Consider the following 19126-nt stretch of genomic DNA (forward strand, 5'->3'; position numbering starts at 1 on the left):
AGTGCAACTTTCCTGTATAGACAGACTGCTTTATCAACAAGACAATGTGTTGGAGCCTACGTCCCCCATGTGAAGGATTTTATAAGTTAGTCTGGAGAAATATTTTATACGATTTAAAAGTACCACCTTCTCCATCTCAGATGGTTTGCCTAAGATTTAATCTCAGGACCCCCGGCAAACAAGGACCCCTGACACAAGTTGCTCCCTCTCAAAAGAATGAGACCAGTTTTTCAACTGCATGTGTTCAACACTGGCTATGTGTGCTCCTCAGTTAGCTTTGGCAGCAGCAACCTTTGGCCTTGTGTAGCTTCAGTGAATTACACACTGCCTATAATCTTGTAAGTAAACTGGAGATAATTAGAGAAAACTATCACTCTCACCTGTGAGTAGCTAAGGTTGAGGTTGCTTTGTTATAAGTCCTATTTTGATTCCACTTGAACAGTACCAGAAATAACTCCATCCACCTGAAATTTTGGTCATACATCTCTGCTGGAGAAGTTTTAAAATTTGCTTTTGCAAGTGTAAGGCTTGTTGGACAACATATTCTTGATTTGTACATCTGAGAAAGCCAAGTTACTTCAACATTTTGAAAACTGTTTCATTTTTTGTTGTCATGAGAATATTGGAAACGGCATGGAAAGTGGTGTTCTCCATGAGGTCTGGTGTCTTTTACAATATTTTGCAGTGTTTAGGGAATTACTCTTTGAAGGGGTTTATATATTTTCCCCAATTATCAGCACTCCATGAGCATCCTGCAGACTTTAGAAGCCGTCCAGGTGAAACCCTAAAAAACAAAGCAAGCAATCTAGACCATTTCCTTGTGAAGAATCTTCAATGCAGACTGCCAAGAGCACTTTAGTTCATTTTTCATTAAGAAAATCCAGGATTTCCCCCATCTCACACACACACACACCCCCCCCCCCAGCTGTACTTTTGCTCCCCTCCACGTCAGTCAATGCTTGACAGACCACCAACTTCATTTACTATACCTCATAGCTAGCAATTTCTCCTTCCTCTCACTTGATTCCACGAAGCAAAGGTGAGTGAGTTTCTACAGCCGAAATCATTGGCTTTGTCAGCAGCACCATTCAGAGAACTGCCATGACCCCTTCTGTGACTGAATACACCTCTGTCTTCGCACATTGAATAGTAGTGTAATAATCTTTGTACAACAAAGAAAGCTCTAACAGGTGAAAAAAGTCAGCATGGAATTGTAGAATATCATGGTTGGAAAGGACCTCAGGAGGTCACCTAGTCCAACCCCCTGCTCAAAGCAGGACCAACCCCAACTAAATCATCCCAGCCAGGGCTTTGTCAAGCCTGATCTTAAAAGCCTTTAAAGGAAGGAGATTCCACCTCATCCCTAGGTAACCCATTCCAGTGCTTCACCCGCTCCTAGTGAAAAAGTTTTTCCTAATATCCAACCTAAACCTCCCCCACTGCAACTTGAGACCATGACTCCTCATTCTGTCATCTGCTACCACTGAGAACAGTCTAGATCCATCCTCTTTGGAACCCTCTTGCAGGTAGTTGAAAGCAGCTATCAAATCCCCTCTCATTCTTCTCCTCTGCAGACTAAATAATCCCAGTTCCCTCAGCCTCTCCTCATAAGTCATGTGCTCCAGCCCCCTAATAATTTTTGTTGCCCTCCACTGGATGCTTTCCAGTTTTTCCACATCCTCCTTGTAGTGTGGGGTCCAAAACTGGACACAGTATTCCAGATGAGGCCTCACCAATGACGAATAAAGGGGAACGATCATGTCCCTCGATCTGCTGGCAATGCTCCCACTTATACAGCCCAAAATGCTGTTAGCTTCTTGGCAACAACGGCCCACTGTTGACTCATATCCAGCTTCTCGTCCACCATAACCCCTAGGTCCTTTTCTGCAGAGCTGCTGCCTCGCCTCTCGGTCCCTGGTCTGTAGCAGTGCATGGGAGTCTTCCATCCTAAGTGCAGGACTCTGCACTTGTCCTTGTGCAGATTTCTTTTGGCTCAATCCTCCAATTTGTCTAGGTCCCTCTGGATCCTATCCCTACCCTCCAGCGCATCTACCACTCCTCCCAGTTTAGTGTCATCTGCAAACTTGCTGAGGGTGCAATCCACGCCATCCTCCAGATCATTAATGAAGATATTGAACAAAACCGGCCCCAGGACTGACCCTTGGGGCACTTTGCTTGATACAGGCTGCCAACTAGACTTGGAGCCATTGATCACTACCCATTGAGCCTGATGATCTAGCCAGCTTTCTATCCGCCCTATAGTCCATTCATCCAACTCATACTTCTTTAACTTGCTGGCAAAAATACTGTGGGAGACCGTATCAAAAAGCTTTACTAAAGTCAAGGAATAACACGTCCACTGCTTTCCCCTCATCCACAGAGCCATTTATCTCATCATAGAAGGCAATTAGATTAGTCAGGGCATGACTTGTCCTTGGTGAATCCATGCTGACTGTTTCTGATCACTTTCCTCTCCTCCAAGTGCTTCAAAATTGATTCCTTGAGGACCTGCTCCATGATTTTTCCTAGGGACTGAGGTGAGGCTGACTAGCCTGTAGTTCCCCGGATGCTCCTCCTTTTCTTTTTTAAAGATGGGCACTACATTAGCCTTTTTCCCAGTCATCCAAGACCTCCCCAGATCACAATGAATTTTCAAAGATAATAGCCAATGGCTCTGCAATCACATCCACCAACTCCTTTAGCACCCTCAGATGCAGTGTATCTGGCCCCATGGACTTGTGCTCATCCAGCTTGTCTAAATAGTCTTGAACCACTTTCTTTCTCCACAGAGGGCTGGTCACCTCCTCCCCATACTGTGCTTCCCAGTGCAGTAGTCTGGCAGCTGACCTTGTTCGTGAAGACAGAGGCAAAAAAAGCATTGAGTACATTAGCTTTTTCCACATCCTCCGTCACTAGGTTGCCTCCCCCATTCAGTAAGTGGCCCACACTTTCCTTGACCACCTTCTTGTTGCTAACATACCTGTAGAAACCCTTCTTGTTACTCTTAACATCTCTTGCTAGCTACAACTCCAAGTGTGATTTAGCCTTCCTGATTTCACTCCTGCATGCCCGAGCAATATTTTTATACTCCTCCTTGGTCATTTGTCCAATCTTCCACTTCCTGTAAGCTTTTTTTTTTTTTTTGTTTAAGATCAGCAAGGATTTCATTGTTAAGCCAAGCTGGTCGCCTGCCATATGTACTATTCTTTCTACACATCAGGATGGTTTGTCTCCTGGCGCTCCGATGGAAATGTTTTACAAGAAGGTAGCAAACTATAAAAAGGAGGACCACCACCCCCACCCCAGGTACCTCTCTCTCTCCCTGTCTGCCTTTGGCATTGCACCAAAGATGACAAAGGAGACCCACCATTGGATTCTGGGGCGGAGGAATCTTGACCTGAAGAGTTTTAACCTTGCTGGAAGCATATGGTTAGAAATTTTTCCGTGAATCTCATATAGTTTGCTAAGTTAGCACTAGAACATGTTTTATCTATTTTTCTTGTAACCATTTCTGACTTCTATGCCTCTTTTACTTGTACTCAATCTTTCTCTCTTTTTAGTTAATAACTTTCTTTTACTGTTTTATCAAATTCAGTGTGCTTAAGTTGAAGTGTCTGGGTAACTCCATTTAAAGTAAATAAGTGGATATATTATTCCCTTAAAGGAATAATAGACTTAAAATATTTGTCCTCTCCAGGAGATGGCTGGGCAGTACAAGACATACATTTCTGACAGAAGATCCAGGACTGGGGCTGTGTTGGGGTCACCCCATAGTATAACCAAGGCTGGTGAGAGCCAGGGTGTAGCTGGCAGGCTGCAGTTACACACAGACAGCATGTGACTTGCACATGGGAAGGCTGTTTGTGAGTGGCCCAGGTGGGAACTACTTCAGCAACCCATTGTAAGGCGCCCAAGGTTGCAGGACAGGGGTGATGCAGCCCCCCCTCCTCAGTGGTCTTAATTGTACCCCCGGTATGCCATATCCTCCCTTTGACACCCGAGTCAACACAAAGTAGCCTACTCCTCCTAGAGGAGACAAAGTCCTAACAGAAGGGAAGGGAAAAACCCTTTCAGGTAATCCTGGGTGCCAAGGAATCTAGCTTAAAACACGTACCCGGCTCTGCCTGGACAGGGAGGGTCAAGCATCCTCCTCCATCACCAGTAAATGTCAAACTTTGTCAGACTTGGCTCTCTAGTCCAGCACAATGAGAACAGCAGGTGCAGTACCTTAAGCATCCAGACTAGATAGGCTTTATTGCAACACAAATACTCCATGGTATTTAATGTGTTTTATTCCATCACAAAAACACCCCATTATAGAGGGGCATTAAGGCTGCAGAGTGAAGCACTCAGTCAAATCGCCAGTGTTAAGGTGAGCCATGCAGCTCCTGTCCCTGATTCAATCAGTATGCAAACTGGATGACACAGAGTAACTGACTAAACAATGAGGATTAAAAAAAGAACAACCCACCAATCAACACATGGCTAGAAAGGGCTAAACATCCTGCATTCACTGAAATCCACACCAAAGCAGCCCAGGGTATTATGGAGACTATTTTAGAAAAACTAAAAAAAAAAAAAAAAAAAAAAAAAAAAAAAAAAATGGTTTAAATATGGCTGCTAGCCCTGTTGTCATTGCAGGGGAGAATGCTAATATGGCTGCAGCATACAAACATGTTCAAAATCTAATTAGCAACATAAATAACCCTCAAAAGACATGTGGGGAAGATGATGTTTGTGTTTTTACATATGTATGAGGAGGGTCAACAATGTAATTAACAGTCTGTCTATGCACTGCTACAGACTAGGGACCAAATGGCTAGGCAGTAGTTCTGCAGAAAAGGACCTAGGGGTTACAGTGGACGAGAAGCTGGATACGAGTCAACAGTGTGCCCTTCTTGCCAAGAAGGCCAATGGCATTTTGGGATGTATAAGTAGGGGCATTGCCAGCAGATTGAGGGACGTGATCATTCCCCTCCATTTGACATTGGTGAGGTCTTATCTGGAGTACTGTGTCCAGTTGTGGGCCCCACACTACAAGAAGGATGTGGAAAAATTGGAAAGCATCCAGTGCAGGACAACAAAAATGATTAGGGGACTGGAACACATGACTTATAACGAGAGGCGGAGGGAACTGGGATTGTTTAGTCTGCGGAAGAGAAGAATGAGGGGGGATTTGATAGCTGCTTTCAACTACCTGAAAAGGGGTTCCAAAGAGGATGGATCTAGACTGTTCTCAGTGGTAGCAGATGACAGAACAAGGAGTAATGATCTCAAGTTGCAGTGGGGGAGGTTTAGGTTGGATATTAGGAAAAACTTTTTCACTAGGAGGGTGGTGAAGCACTGGAATGTGTTACCTAGGGAGGTGGTGGAATCTCCTTCCTTTGAGGTTTTTAAGGTCAGGCTTGACAAAGCCCTGGCTGGGATGATTTAGTTGGGGATTGGTCCTGCTTTGAGCACGGGGTTGGACTAGATGACCTCCTGAGGTCCCTTCCAACCCTGATATTCTAGGATTCTATGTATTCTGATACTTCAAAGGTCAAAAGAACATCCTATCATTTAAATGAATTGTAAACACAGGATCTCTCTGTATTCATCTCTTTGAAAGGTATGGCAAATAATCTGAATGGTGGAAGAACAAGAAAGTTGCCTTATGTTAATTCTACAGCTAAGTACCCGTGATAGACCTCCTTCAAAGTCATGCTAATTACCTTTTGGACTCCCAACTTGTCAAAAGACATGAAATTGTATAAAAGATCCTTGGGTCCTGATTCTGTCATCTCAGATCTGCTTCAGCTTCATCAGGGGAAGTTTGAGTCACAAAACTGAGGACCTAGTTATACTGGTATGCCCTGAATAAGATATTTGGGCATTGGACTATAACCTGTGAACTATTTCTGAAAGAACTCATTGCAACGAGAAAGCTCACTATCTCTGCTATGAATCTGAACCTCAATTAATTGAGTTCATGTCTATATGTATACTGATCTTTATTACAAGAACCAAAGTGAGAGGTTTTGGTAAAAATTTAGTTTATGTAATAAGAATTGGCTTTAGCGTGAATTTGGGTAATATCTGGAATATTCAATAACTTGGGAGGTAATGTGTCATAGATACTAAGGTCAGAAGGGACCATTCTGATCATCTAGTCCGACCTCCTGCACAGCGCAGGCCACAGAATCTCACCCACCCACTCCTATGAAAAACCTCACCCATGTCTGAGCTATTGAAGTCCTTAAATCATGGTTTAAAGACTTCAAGGAGCAGAGAAGCCTCCCTCAAGTCAACCATGCCCCATGCTACAGAGGAAGGCGAAAAACCTCCAGGGCCTCTCCAATCTGCCCTGGAGGAAAATTCCTTCCCAACCCCAAATATGGCAATCAGCTAAACCCTGAGCATATGGGCAAGATTCACCAGCCAGAAACTTCAGAAAATTCTTTCCTGGGTAAGTCAGATCCCATCCATCTAATATCTCATCTCAGGGGATTTGGCCTGAATATTTAAAGATCAATTTACCAAAATCCCATTATCCCATCATACCATCTCCTCCATAAACTTATCGAGTAGAATCTTAAAACCAGATAGATCTTTTGCCCCCACTGCTTCCCTTGGAAGGCTATTCCAAAACTTCACTCCTCTGACGGTTAAAAACCTTCGTCTGATTTCAAGTCTAAACTTCTTGGTGGCCAGTTTATACCCATTTGTTCTTGTGTCCACATTGGTGCTGAGCTGAAATAATTCCTCTCCCTCTCCTGTATTTATCCCTCTGATATATTTATAGAGAGCAATCATATCTCCCCTCAACCTTCTTTTAGTTAGGCTAAACAAGCCAAGCTCTTTGAGTCTCCTTTCATAAGACAAGTTTTCCATTCCTCGGATCATCCTAGGAGCCCTTCTCTGTACCTGCTCCAGTTTGAATTCATCCTTTTTAAAATGGGAGACCAGAACTGCACACAGTATTCTAGGTGAGGTCTCACCAGTGCCTTGTATAACAGTACTAAAACCTCCTTATACCTACTGGAAATGCCTCTCCTGATGCATCCCAAGACCGCATTAGCTTTTTTCACAGCCATATCACATTGGCAGCTCATAGTCATCCTATGATCAACCAATACTCCAAGGTCCTTCTCCTCTTCCGTTACTTCTAATTGATGCGTCCCCAACTTATAACTAAAATTCTTGTTATTAATCCCTAAATGCATAACCTTACACTTCTCACTATTAAATTTCATCGTATTACTATTACTCCAGTTTACAAGGTCATCCAGATCCTCCTGTATAATATCCCGATCCTTCTCCGAATTGGCAATACCTCCCAGCTTTGTATCATCTGCAAACTTTATTAGCACACTCCCACTTTTTGTGCCAAGGTCAGTAATAAAAAGATTAAATAAGATTGGTCCCAAAACCGATCCCTGAGGAATTCCACTGGTAACCTCCCTCCAACCTGACAGTTCGCCTTTCAGTAGGACCCGTTGCAGTCTCCCCTTTAACCAAGTCCTTATCCACCTTTTGATGTTCATATTGATCCCCATCTTCTCCAATTTAACTAATAATTCCCCATGTGGCACGGTATCAAACGCCTTACTGAAATCTAGGTAAATTAGATCCACTGCATTTCCTTTATCTAAAAAATCGGTTACTTTTTCAAAAAAGGAGATTAGGTTGGTTTGCCACGATCTACCTTTTGTAAAACCATGTTGTATTTTGTCCCATTTACCATTGACTTCAATGTCCTTAACTAATTTCTCCTTCAAAATTTTTTCCAGGACCTTGCATACTACAGATGTCAAACTAACTGGCCTGTAGTTACCCGGATCACTTTTTTTTCCTTTCTTAAAAATAGGAACTATATTAGCAATTCTCCAATCATTCGGTACTATTCCTGAGTTTACAGATTCATTAAAAATTCTTGCTAATGGGCTTGCAATTTCAGGTGCCAATTCCTTTAATATTCTTGGATGAAGATTATCTGGGCTCCCTGATTTAGTCCCATTAAGCTGTTTCAGTTTCGCTTCTACCTCTAATATGGTAATATCTACCTCTATATCCTCCTTCCCATTTGTCATGCTACCATTATCCCCAAGATCCTCTTTAGCCTTATTAAAGACTGAGGCAAAGTATTTGTTTAGATATTGGGCCATGCCCAGATTATCTTTAACCTCCACTCCATCCTCAGTGTTAAGCGGCCCCACTTCTTCCTTCTTAGTTTTCTTCTTATTTATATGGCTATAGAACCTTTTACTATTGGTTTTAATTCTCTTTGCAAGGTCCAACTCTACTCGACTTTTAGCCTGTCTCACTTGATCCCTACGTGTTCTGACCTCAATTAGGTAGCTTTCCTTGCTGATCCCTCCCATCTTCCACTCCCTGTATGCTTTCTGCTTCTTCTTAATCACCTCTCTAAGATGCTTGCTCATCCAGCTTGGTCTACAACTCGTGTCCAATCCTTTGGGATTGGTAGAACCTTTTCTTTTATATGATGAAATAAAATTTACAGAAATTGTCAACATATCTGATGTGGGTAGCTGGATAGAGGCCTGAGACTGGATCACTTTAAGGGAACTGTGTTGTTTGGACTTCTGAGTAACCAGCAAAGTAATAAAGAAGCTGTTGTATGCTGGCTTGGTAAATATAAGTACTGGAATATCCACCAGCTTTATGCAGATTGTCTGCCCCATTCTTTGCAGTTCACCCTAACTGAGTGACCATGGCTGGCCCCCCACTAGGATCCTGGTCACATCAGTATTGACCAGCTGCCTCATTCAAAGCGCACTGTCCAATGTACATGCAGCATGAGCCACCACCTCTTCCTGAGCAAGATCACACTGTCTGAACTTTGTTTAGTCACCATTCTCATCCAGGAACTCTAGTTCTTCCAATCAGACAACAGAAACTATTGTAGCAGCAGCTATCTGTATGCTATGTATAACCTGTATGTTCAAAAAGTCTGTTACACCTTCCCCTGCCCTTTTGTCTCCTCTCCCTCTTTGAATACCTGTGAAGTGGCTTTCCCCCTCCCTCCTGGAATGCTTGTGGGATGAATGGGCTGCTTGAACAGCAGGAAGATCAGAAGAGCTCCCAGGTAGACATGATGTCTGGGACTCTAATTAGGCAGTACTCTCACACCCAATGAACGGACACTGCATGGGCACTGGCCGAGGTGGAGTGTGACCAACCAGGCACGGCCAAGTCATCTCTAGTCACAGGCCATGAGGAGCAGGTCCTTAAAAGGGGAAAGGGCCATGTGCTCAGGAGTGCACTCACAAGCTTGTACCTCCCGTGAAGGCCCTTCACCTGGACCACCTGGCCAATGGTTCACCGCATTGCATTCCATTGTGCCTCAGGAAGACTTACCTTCACCACACCATCCATCACTGAGCTATGGGACACTTGCCTTGGAGATGTCAGGATTCTTCATTGCCGTGCCTGTCCTGGGAGCACGAGTATGTGAGCATGACCCCCCCCCCCTTCTTTTGAGCTTAGCTATCAGTATAATAAACATGCCGCTTTTGCCAAACTCTGGTGGGTCATCCTCCCTAAGCTTACTAACTGACCCAATTTCAGGTAATGGAAACAATACATGCGACTTAGAAGACCAATCACTTACCCAGAATTAAGGAGGGCAAACACCAGCAGACATTGCAGAGGAATCCATAGGCAAGTATTTGTTCATAGCCACAAGTCACAACTATTACAGACACATTTTGTGGGTACCTTGCGCACAGAGAAATGGACCAAACCTGTCTGATTGGCTATTCATTACACAGTTGAAGCTAGCTCCTGCTGAACACCGTTCACGCTGCGTTTTAGATGCTGGGGCCAGAACCTCCGCTGGTACAAATCAGAATAGTCCATTGCCTGATGCAGAACTATGCCAATAAACAGCAACTGAGGATCAGGGGCTTGTATTTATTCCATCACCTCTTATTTTGACACCTCAGTCTGACACCTGAAAACAGGAGCTCTAGGCCGGGCATCTCCCCAACAGCCTCTGTAGCAAAGATTGATGCAGAGAAGTCCATTAGCGTCTTAGAGTCCTCATCTCCCTTACTTGCTTATGTTATTGCCTGGGGGCCCGCTGATTCCAGTGACTCATGGCTTCCTGTTTCTCATTTACATACAACATTTCCTGTTATGTTCTGGGGTGTTTGCTTCCCTGGTTGTCTCTTCTTTCTCCCCTCCTCCATCTTACAACCTCCTCAGCATACCCCGTGGTCAATGGGAATTCTGGAGCCAATGTTTCCAATATGGGTCTCTGACTATGGATTCTGCATTTTGTTGGGATTGGGCACACACCCTGTCCATGTCACAAAGGGGTGAAATTCTCAGCTGCACTCAATACACACAGCTGAGAGGGGAAAGCTGCTAGTTCTACACCAGGGGAAGGGCAACGCAGGTTACAGCTACTACTCTTCCCCACCCCAACAACAAAAGTGATTACGGCTTCCTAGTGCACTGGAGTGGGACCAGAACTGACAGGCTGTAGCCTCCAGACCTCTACCATGAGCCAAGGGAGCACTCCAGTGTTGTCATGACAGCGAGCATGGTCATCATCCTTTTTATACCATCAATAGCTTACCTGGAGCATTGGAGATGATCTAGCCTGGCTGAAGCAACTCTGGGGACTGGGCACATCCATGAACATTTAATGACTGAGAACGACCCTCCCCCCCAGCACAATGACACTCTTTAGGAGCACACATGGCAAGCTTTCAAAGCACTCTCTGGCTCAGGCAGAGAGCACAGTTTCTAATGCTCAGAGCTCAGTTAAACAAATTCAGTTTCTGCTGAATGAAGTCAGGTAGTCCTCAGGAGGAGAGCATCTCTATGCTCATCTCTCCTCAAGTATGAGGCAGCCATTTTTGTTGTGGGTGTGGGATTAAGCAGTTCTGATGGCTGGTTTTCCTTAGGTAGGGTACAGGGATTTGCATACTTGCCGACTACGTGTAAAGTAACACTCAGCCATTCTCTACTGCCTTCCATCTCAAGATTTCAAAACACCAACTGGCAGCTGCCACCCCCTGAGCTGGGCTAGTATTATCCCCATTTTACTGATGGGTAAACCAAGGCACAGCAGTTAAAGTGTTCTGCCCAAGATTACTCTCCAAGTCCATAGTAGAGTCAGGTGCAGAATGCAGGTCTCTTGAATCTCAGTCAGGCTCAAGAGCAGGCGTGCACTCCACAATTTTTCCACCCACTGAAGTGCAAATTGTACAACTAAGAAATGAGCATATATTCACAGATCACAAATGTCTGCCTGCCTGCAGGGATGCCAGGGATTCCCATTTCAGTACAGGAGAAAGTTTAGTTAGTTGTAATCCTGAAAGAAAAAAAGTTTGAATTTTTGAAAAAAAAGTTTCATTCCACAAAAGATACTTACTTTAAAATACAACTCAACTCCTCCTCTCCCCACAGAAACTTCTTGTTAAAGGCATTGTAATAATAGCACTTTGACCTCTGATAACAGGGCAAGACATAATTATGTCATGGGTATGTATGCAGACAGACCAAAGTTAGCTTTTCTTCCAACTTCTACAAAAAGAAGGTTCTCAGACATACGCCACATCTGCCCCCTCGTGGATGTACTGTAGCTAAAGTACAGAAAAAACTACCTTCCTACAACATGAAAGCTGCACAATTCATGTTAAAATAAAACATCAGCAGGACATGCAGATGCTCAGTTCTGAGTGCCACATTCACTTGGACATGCTCTCTCATAGTCTGCAAGTTAATATGTGCAGGGAGAAGCATGGCCCTTTTCAATCTGGGAGCCTATTCTCAGTCCCAGCTTTCCTTATTACACCAAAGCACACAAGGTGGGGGAGGGAATATCTTTTATGGGACCAACTTCTGGTGGTGAATGAAACAAGCTTTGGAGCGAAACAGAGCTCTTCTTTGGGACTGGGAATGGTGCCTGAAGAAAAGCGCTCTGTATAGCTCGAAAGTTCTCTCTCACCAACAGAGGTTGGTCCAATAAAAAAAAAATGTTGCCTCCCCCACCTTGTCTCTCTAAAATCCTGGGGGCTGACACAGCTACAGCAACACTGCAAATGGCCAATTTTACCGCATACTGATGTTAACGTAGTCAGAAGTTCTGCCATAGACCAGACTGGATGTGCAGTGTGGCCAAGTTAGCATTGCTGCAGAAACTTAACTCACATTCCTAACTCTTCTCCTTGGGGTTGCAGTAAGGTCCTATTATTCCATCTCATACTTGGGTTAATAAAGGGAAAAAACTGGGCAAGCCTGTGTTTTAATAAGGTTAGCATTTAAAAAGGTCAAGCTAGGCTTTGAGGTCCATGCCTTACCAAGGTAAATTGGGAGACAGGGACTAGAGTTCACCCCTCATTCAAGATGAGCTCCCACCTTTGCCACCATATTGTTTGGTGGAGACAGATTTATGCAAAGGTGCAGCAATTGCCCTGGTCAAGGTGGTCAGAGATCTGCTCCTTTCTCTGACAAAGGAGGTGCCCCCTAGCTCTCCCTCACCCACCTGGGTCTCTCCGGTGTCTGACACTGTTTATCAAAGTATCTCCTCTTCCACTGCCCCTCTTTCCCAAAAGTCTGTACATGTGCTGTTCTCTCCCCGTGCCCCAACTTAGCAAGCCATCCCTAGTTAGCAATGCTTGTAAGCAAGTGCTGAAAGCATAGCCCAAAAACCCCCACTCAACTTGGTGGGACTTGTGCACTTGCTTGAAATGAAGGCCATGTGCAAGCATTAGGGCCTTGCTGGAAACACCACCAATCTTGCCTCTCACCCAGTCGTTGATGGCTCATGGTTCCGTTCTCCTTCCTCCCTCTCCTGATAATCTTACCTTCTCCCAGGACTTCAGTTGCTCTTTCCACTCCAGTAATTGCCAAAGTCACCTCTCCACCACCAATCTGTCCCTCTCCCTCCAGTCTCATGTGTCTAGCTGCCGCCAACATCTCTTCTTGGATGTCCACACCCCACCTACAGATGGTCACTTCTGACCTGAAGTGCTCTCTGCCCCCAGCCTTTTCCTCCAACAACCACCTCACAGCTGTTCTTCTTGTTTTAGGCCCACAGCCCCAGCTCAGTTGTTGGGTTGCCTTTCCCTTCCTCATGTATCTAGTCTCTCCCTAGGGCCTTCTGAATTTCTCCAAAATCCAACTTTCATCCCTCACCCCACTATTAAAATGTCTCCATGCCTCAGTCATCTCTCTATTAGACTACTGCACCCTTCTGTCTGGCAGCACCATCCTCAATGGACAGAAGTGATAAGAGGCAATTATCTCCCTGCATCACATTCTCTTTCAATCCCTCTGTTAGTTTCCTGCTGCCTCAGATCAGAGCTCCTCAGCCTCCTAAGGCCATGCATAATCTCAGTGCCCTTCCCAGCCATTGCCCTCCTATGCTTAATTCTCATTTCCACTACCTGTATGCCGGTCCAGCACCTTGCTCTCTTTGCCCACCCTGGTTGATACCTTCCACCATGCATGGAACTCTGTCAACATTCGTCTCCTCTGGTTTAGTACATGAAACGCAAGAAAGAGCCCATCACCTAGGCCCCCAGCTCCAGGGAGACTACTGATTTCTCCCCGCCCCCATGGTCTCCTTATTTCAACATATTGTAAAAAAGTTCCTCCGCTGCTTTGGTGGGTGCTGCACTTTTTGGCAGATTTGCTCACCTCAGAGGTTCACAACAGCCCTCAGTTTGGCTGCTTCTGCTACAGGCTTAAGCCTGCTGTTCACTCAGCTAACCTCATCACTGGCCAGCATGGGGGAAAATAGAGAACAATCTCTGTTGTCCCATCTAGTGGGTCGGGGACATGCCAGATCCCTTTCCAAATTAGACCTTCCCTTCTGGTATTCCTCACAGACCAGGTCAACTCCTCCTGTGTCCAACCAGGAATTGGGGGGAACCTGGGCCTGCCCTCTACACTGGGCTCCAGCCCAGGACCATGTGGATAGCAGCTGTCTCCGTCTCCAGCTCCCTGGGCTACTTCCCCATAGCCTCCCCCCCAGCACCTTTTCTTATCCTCACTGCAGGATCTTCCTCCTGAAGCCTGATCATGCTTGTACTCCTCAGTCCTCCAGCAGTACATCTTCTCTTTCTCACTCCCCACTCCTTGCACATCCTCCACTAACTGATGGAAGGTCCTTTTAAAACCAGGTGTCCTGATTAGTCTGCCTGCCATAATTGATTCTAGTATGTTCTTAATTGGCTCCAGGTGTCTTAATTAGCATGCCTGTCTTAATTGGTTCTAGAGGCTTCCTGATTGCTCTAGTGCAGCCTCTGCTCTGGTCACTCAGGGAACAGAAAACTATTCATCCAGGGCCCAGTACGTTTGCCTTCTACCAGACTCCTGTATCCCACTAGTCTGGATCTGTCACAATATGTTTAGGGTCAGAACCGTGTATCTGGTGTTACCAGCTGAAGTCACGCTGGGCACAGATTAGAATGTGGTTCCAGGTTATGCAAACTGCAGTTTGGCACAGACACTATTTAAAAATTGCCCTGGATCATAAACATCCCCAAATAATTTGTTGTATTGGCTCTCAAACCAGCATCTTCCAGCAGCCTAGGTGCTCCCATGGCTTGCAGGAAGGAATCCGCACTGTAGAAGGAATGCTCTTCCTCAGGTGAGTCCTGCCACAGCGGGGTGATGACATTGACTCAGTGAACTAGGAGTACTCATGAGAACAGGGAAAGAGGAGAGCTACTTGTTGAATGAACATTCTGCTTTTATAGTATTTGTTGCACTGGATTTCTCAGTGAGCTCATGCGTCCCGTTTCAAAAGGTACATGCCACAGGGGAAAGCTTCACCCATGAAGAAGTGTGGTTGGCTGGTTTTGAGAAGACCAGAACTTCCCTTGAGAATCCATTCCACAGACCGATACACCTCACCATGAGGAACTTCCCCTGGTCAACCAGCTATATTAAACTTTCCTTTCTTCCCATTACTGTTTGTACTTCCATACATAGTCCTCCTCCCTCCATGGTATTCAGACCCTGCAAATATGTGTAGACTGCTCAGTCCTCATCACATCACCAAGAGATCCATAATTAGCTCTTCTTCTCTCAAATTAATCCTCCCGCCCCCTTCCCTTATCCCCCACCCCTTTTTTTTTTAATTCTATGTTATTGGCTGCATGCTGGGACAGACTCAGGCTGTTCTGGGCCAGAAAGCAGAGATAGGGCCAGGAGCTCTCATCTGGTCACAGACTGCACAGCAGTTAGATGAGTCACTGTTAGAGCTGGATGCTGCACTAGTGGCAGAGGTTGGGCAGTGCTGCTTTCAACAGACAGTGTATCTTGGGTGGTATATTGAAAACTCTTAAAAGTGTAGCTATCACTTTAAATTTTATGGAGACTTCCTGGTCCTGCTTGCAGGTTACGGGGCTCTGTAGGAAGCCTGCGTTTTGTTACTTTAGCAGTCAGTCTGCAAAGAACCAGCTTAGAGCAAAGTGGGTGGGTTGTTCCTCTCTACCTTAAGGAGCAACCTACTTTGTCTCTCTCTCTGCTTTGGGTTCTCATGTGCTAGGGTTCTGCAGTTTAAGATATACAGTCATGCTTTCTGGAATATTGCAACATAACATTTTTCCCCATCTAATTTCTGTTTGTATACTGTGAACATAACAGCTTGTATGGCAGAGATGTAGAGCTATTCCTCCCCTTTTGTGCTGCTGTCCTGTTAGGCCCTTAGTCCCACACATCTTCGCTCTTACCACCTTCTTTAACTGTAGCCGTGGATCAATGTGGCCACTTGGCTGACCCAGTCTTCACCACGCACTGCTCCCTCACCTTTATCGCAAAGGTCTCCCTGTGTAACTGTCTCTCAGCATCACTCACCTGCCCCTTCCACCTCACGCTGGTTCCATCTCTCTCTATGTCTACCATGCCTCATTCTTATGCACCGGTTCCTACTCTGTGTTCTCCCCTAGCGGGGGTCCATCCCACAGTGCCCTACCCTTGGCTAAACCCCAACACCCACCATTCCTCTTGCAGGAATCCCATGGCCACATTGACTTCCCCAACGAGTTTATGCGCCTCTTCTAGCACTGCCATTTTCCTGGCCCAGCACCTGTACTTCTCCATCCTCAGAGGCCTCCAGAGATATCTCTATGCAGTTCCAACTCCCTGCGTAAACCTAGAGCTGGACAGGAATCTTCTGACAAAACACTTGTCAGAAAATGCCTGTTCACTGAAACCAAAATGTTGTAAGAAAACACTTTGGTTTTGCCAAACTCTGGCCAAACCACAGGCTAAGTCCCAGCAGATTTCTCCCTGGTTTATGGCCACCTCACCTGGTGGGGAGGCCTGCTGCTCCAGGGCCAGGATGCCCCAGCTTGAACCGGGGCTCTCAAAGTCTAGGGTCTCTGCTCTGTGGCAGGGGCAGCTCAAGGAGTCTCCCACAAGGAAGGGGCAGCTGGCTGCTGTTCCATAAAAATGAAATAAATGTAAACCCTTTGGGGTTAAGAGAGCATGGCCCCTTTACATTTTTTTCCTAGGGGAGAGAGGGAGCAGTAAGAGAAAAGAGGGAAACTCAGGGGTGTGGCTCTGGAGCTAGGGAGAGAGAAGGGCTGCAGCTTGGAGGCCCAGGATGAAGCAGAAAGAAGCTGCCTGGGAAGGACAGGGCCCCGGTGAGGGACACCCCAGGACAGGAGCCAGGAGCACTGTGTCAGGGAGGAATCAACCAAGGAGGACAGGCCGGAGCTGGACCCAGTATCACTGCTGCCCAGAGCTGCATGGGGCTATGAGTACTGGGGCTTGCGACTGCACTGGGAATAAGGAGGGAGACGGTAGCTAGTTAAGTGGGGAGATAGTCGCTCTGTGTGGCTTTGCAGAGAGCAGCAGAAGAGGGCACCGGAAGGGTTTGTTAGGGAAAGTTCACTGACACCAAAGATGACCAGGAGCACCCAAGACTTACCCCTGAACTGGAACTTTGCTCAGGACTCCTGAACTCTGTGCAGACACATTGCTCGGCGTCTGCCCTTTCAGACTGTGCTACCACTGGGCCTGAGGGGCCTTGGTTTGGATGCAACCCTGTTCTACCACCCCCCCTATACTTCCCCTGGTTGTTTTTCTCCTCTCATCCCTCTGTAAGTAAATATCTCCCTTTGTTATACTTATTGTACTTTTCCTGGGGGGGGGGTGTGTTCACTCTGGGGGGTTTGAAACAGGTGCCCCTAGGTTGGAAGGGATTTTTCTTGCTGCATTCCTGCAACTCTTGGCCAGAGCTGCCTGCAGAGCAGACTCCATCTTGGTCACGAGGGCGCTAAAGTGACATAAAAATGGTGTTTTTTTCCCAAAGCAATTTTTTGGGGGAAGTTCCTTTGCAGGGGAAATTCTGACATTTCTAGTTTTTGTTCTGAATCTGAACAAAATAGTTTTTGAAATGTCAGATGTTTCCACTCAATGGAAATTCCAAGTTGACAAAATCTACCTAAGGCCCCTCACCCCACCACCATCCCTCTAATTTTTCAAGTATAAAATGATCAAATTCCAACAGGTCCCTCCTACCTACAATCTTCTCTCCCACCTCTCCTCACAGGTAGATTTCCTCTCTTTAAACCCACACACCCCAGTACTTCTCCGGGATTCAACATTACCCATCTACAACTACGTGTCCATCCCTCATCATCATGGGTTTAGAGTAGACTACTACTACTACTACTATCTCATCCTCTGCAGTCATGAACACTGCAATTTTGCTCCCATCCAGTCCGTTAAAAATGCTGCTACTAAGATAATCTTATTGGCTTGTCACCTCTTCCTTCTTCCCCCTTTCTCCATGGCATCACACCCAAATGGATAGTCTTCAGCTTTAGGGCCTTCCTGGGCAATCCCCTCCCTCCCAACAACACATGCCATTGAGCCACTGACTCCTAACTTTGCTCTGCCAATGCCACCAGACTTTTGTGCCCTAAGTCCAATTTCTCCTTCTGTGCTTTTGCCCACACAGCCCCTATGATTGGGAAGCTGCCCCTAAAAGTCTGCAAACCAATATATGCTCCTTTCAAATTCTACCATATTGCCTACAGAACCCTCTACAATAGCTCTGTAGCTGGCCTGCCAACACTTCTGTCTCTGATGTTAATCCCAGTGGTTTATCTTGTCCCTCCCAATCCCATTGGTTATATGCACCTGTTCCCTTGTCCTATATATTGACTGAGCTCATTAGGGAAGGGACGCGTGTGTGCACAATGCTTAGTGCTCTCCATCAGAGCCTCTAGGTGCTATTGTAGCAAAGGTTTGGTTAGTAATTTGGCATGCACTTGAGTTAGTAGGACAAAACTCTCAGCCTCATTGTTGAGCACCAATAAAAGAATGTCTTAGAGCAGGGGGCTGGACTGGGCTGGACTGGATGCCTCGAGGGCCCTTCCAGCCCTACATTTCGATGATGTCCTGTGATCAAATGTAGTGAGGCCTGCCTTCCTTCCCACTTACCATCCTAGAAATGAACACACACTCGGCAACTCACTTCCTGGCCAATCTGGCATCTTGGGAGCATGCTCTGAGAGGCTTAGCTCCCCTGATTGTGTGCAGCTCAGAAACAAACTGGAGGAAATACTCTGGGATTTTGGCTTTTGCAAGATGGTGGAGCTCAGGTTCATCATGGAGGGCTGGGGATGTGCTTTGGCTGTGGCCTGACTGTGACTGTTGAGATGGAAGTGGTGACAAATTAAGCATCTTCTGGATGATTTCCAAGGAACACTGTTTTCTGATGGTGAGGGTGGTGATGATGCGGAAGCTGTGTTGTCAAGAGACAGGGCCATACACATTGCTCTCCACACTCCTTGCAGGAGAAGAACTCAAGGATCACAATTGTTTCAACACAGGGAAAGGGGATGGGATTGTGGTAATCCTGCTCTCTCCTGTGGTGTGAAATATTGCTGAATAGCATCGTGTGGGCACAAAAAAAAAGCCACTCGTGTAAAGAAGCCAGCTCAAGTGCAGTTTGACCATCAAAAGAAATGCTTTGGTCTTGTACACAACTGGTAGCCACAGTGGCTTCCCTGAGCCAGTGCTGAGAATGCTTTGGCTGCTAGCGCAGGCAGTACCAGAAAGTCTCCAGCTGTGTCAAACCATCCCTGAGACTTGCTTCTACCTTGTCTCACTCTTGCATACTGTACTAGTTAAAGAAATTTTTCCCATC

General features: G+C 45.9%; 1 protein-coding gene across 1 annotated transcript in view; it reads right to left on the bottom strand.

Annotated features, from left to right (window-relative positions):
- Positions 1 to 248: 248 nt before the first annotated feature.
- Positions 249 to 19126, bottom strand: part of PACS2 (phosphofurin acidic cluster sorting protein 2) — a 226521-nt gene continuing 207643 nt past the window's right edge. Inside the window, exon 23 of the mRNA XM_043491455.1 lies at positions 249 to 784. Within this exon, the coding sequence (XP_043347390.1) occupies positions 762 to 784 (23 nt within the window). The 3' untranslated portion in view covers positions 249 to 761. The remainder of the gene's footprint in view (positions 785 to 19126) is intronic.

The sequence above is a fragment of the Dermochelys coriacea genome, chromosome 8, assembly GCF_009764565.3.
Source record: "Dermochelys coriacea isolate rDerCor1 chromosome 8, rDerCor1.pri.v4, whole genome shotgun sequence".
NCBI lineage: Eukaryota > Metazoa > Chordata > Testudines > Dermochelyidae > Dermochelys > Dermochelys coriacea.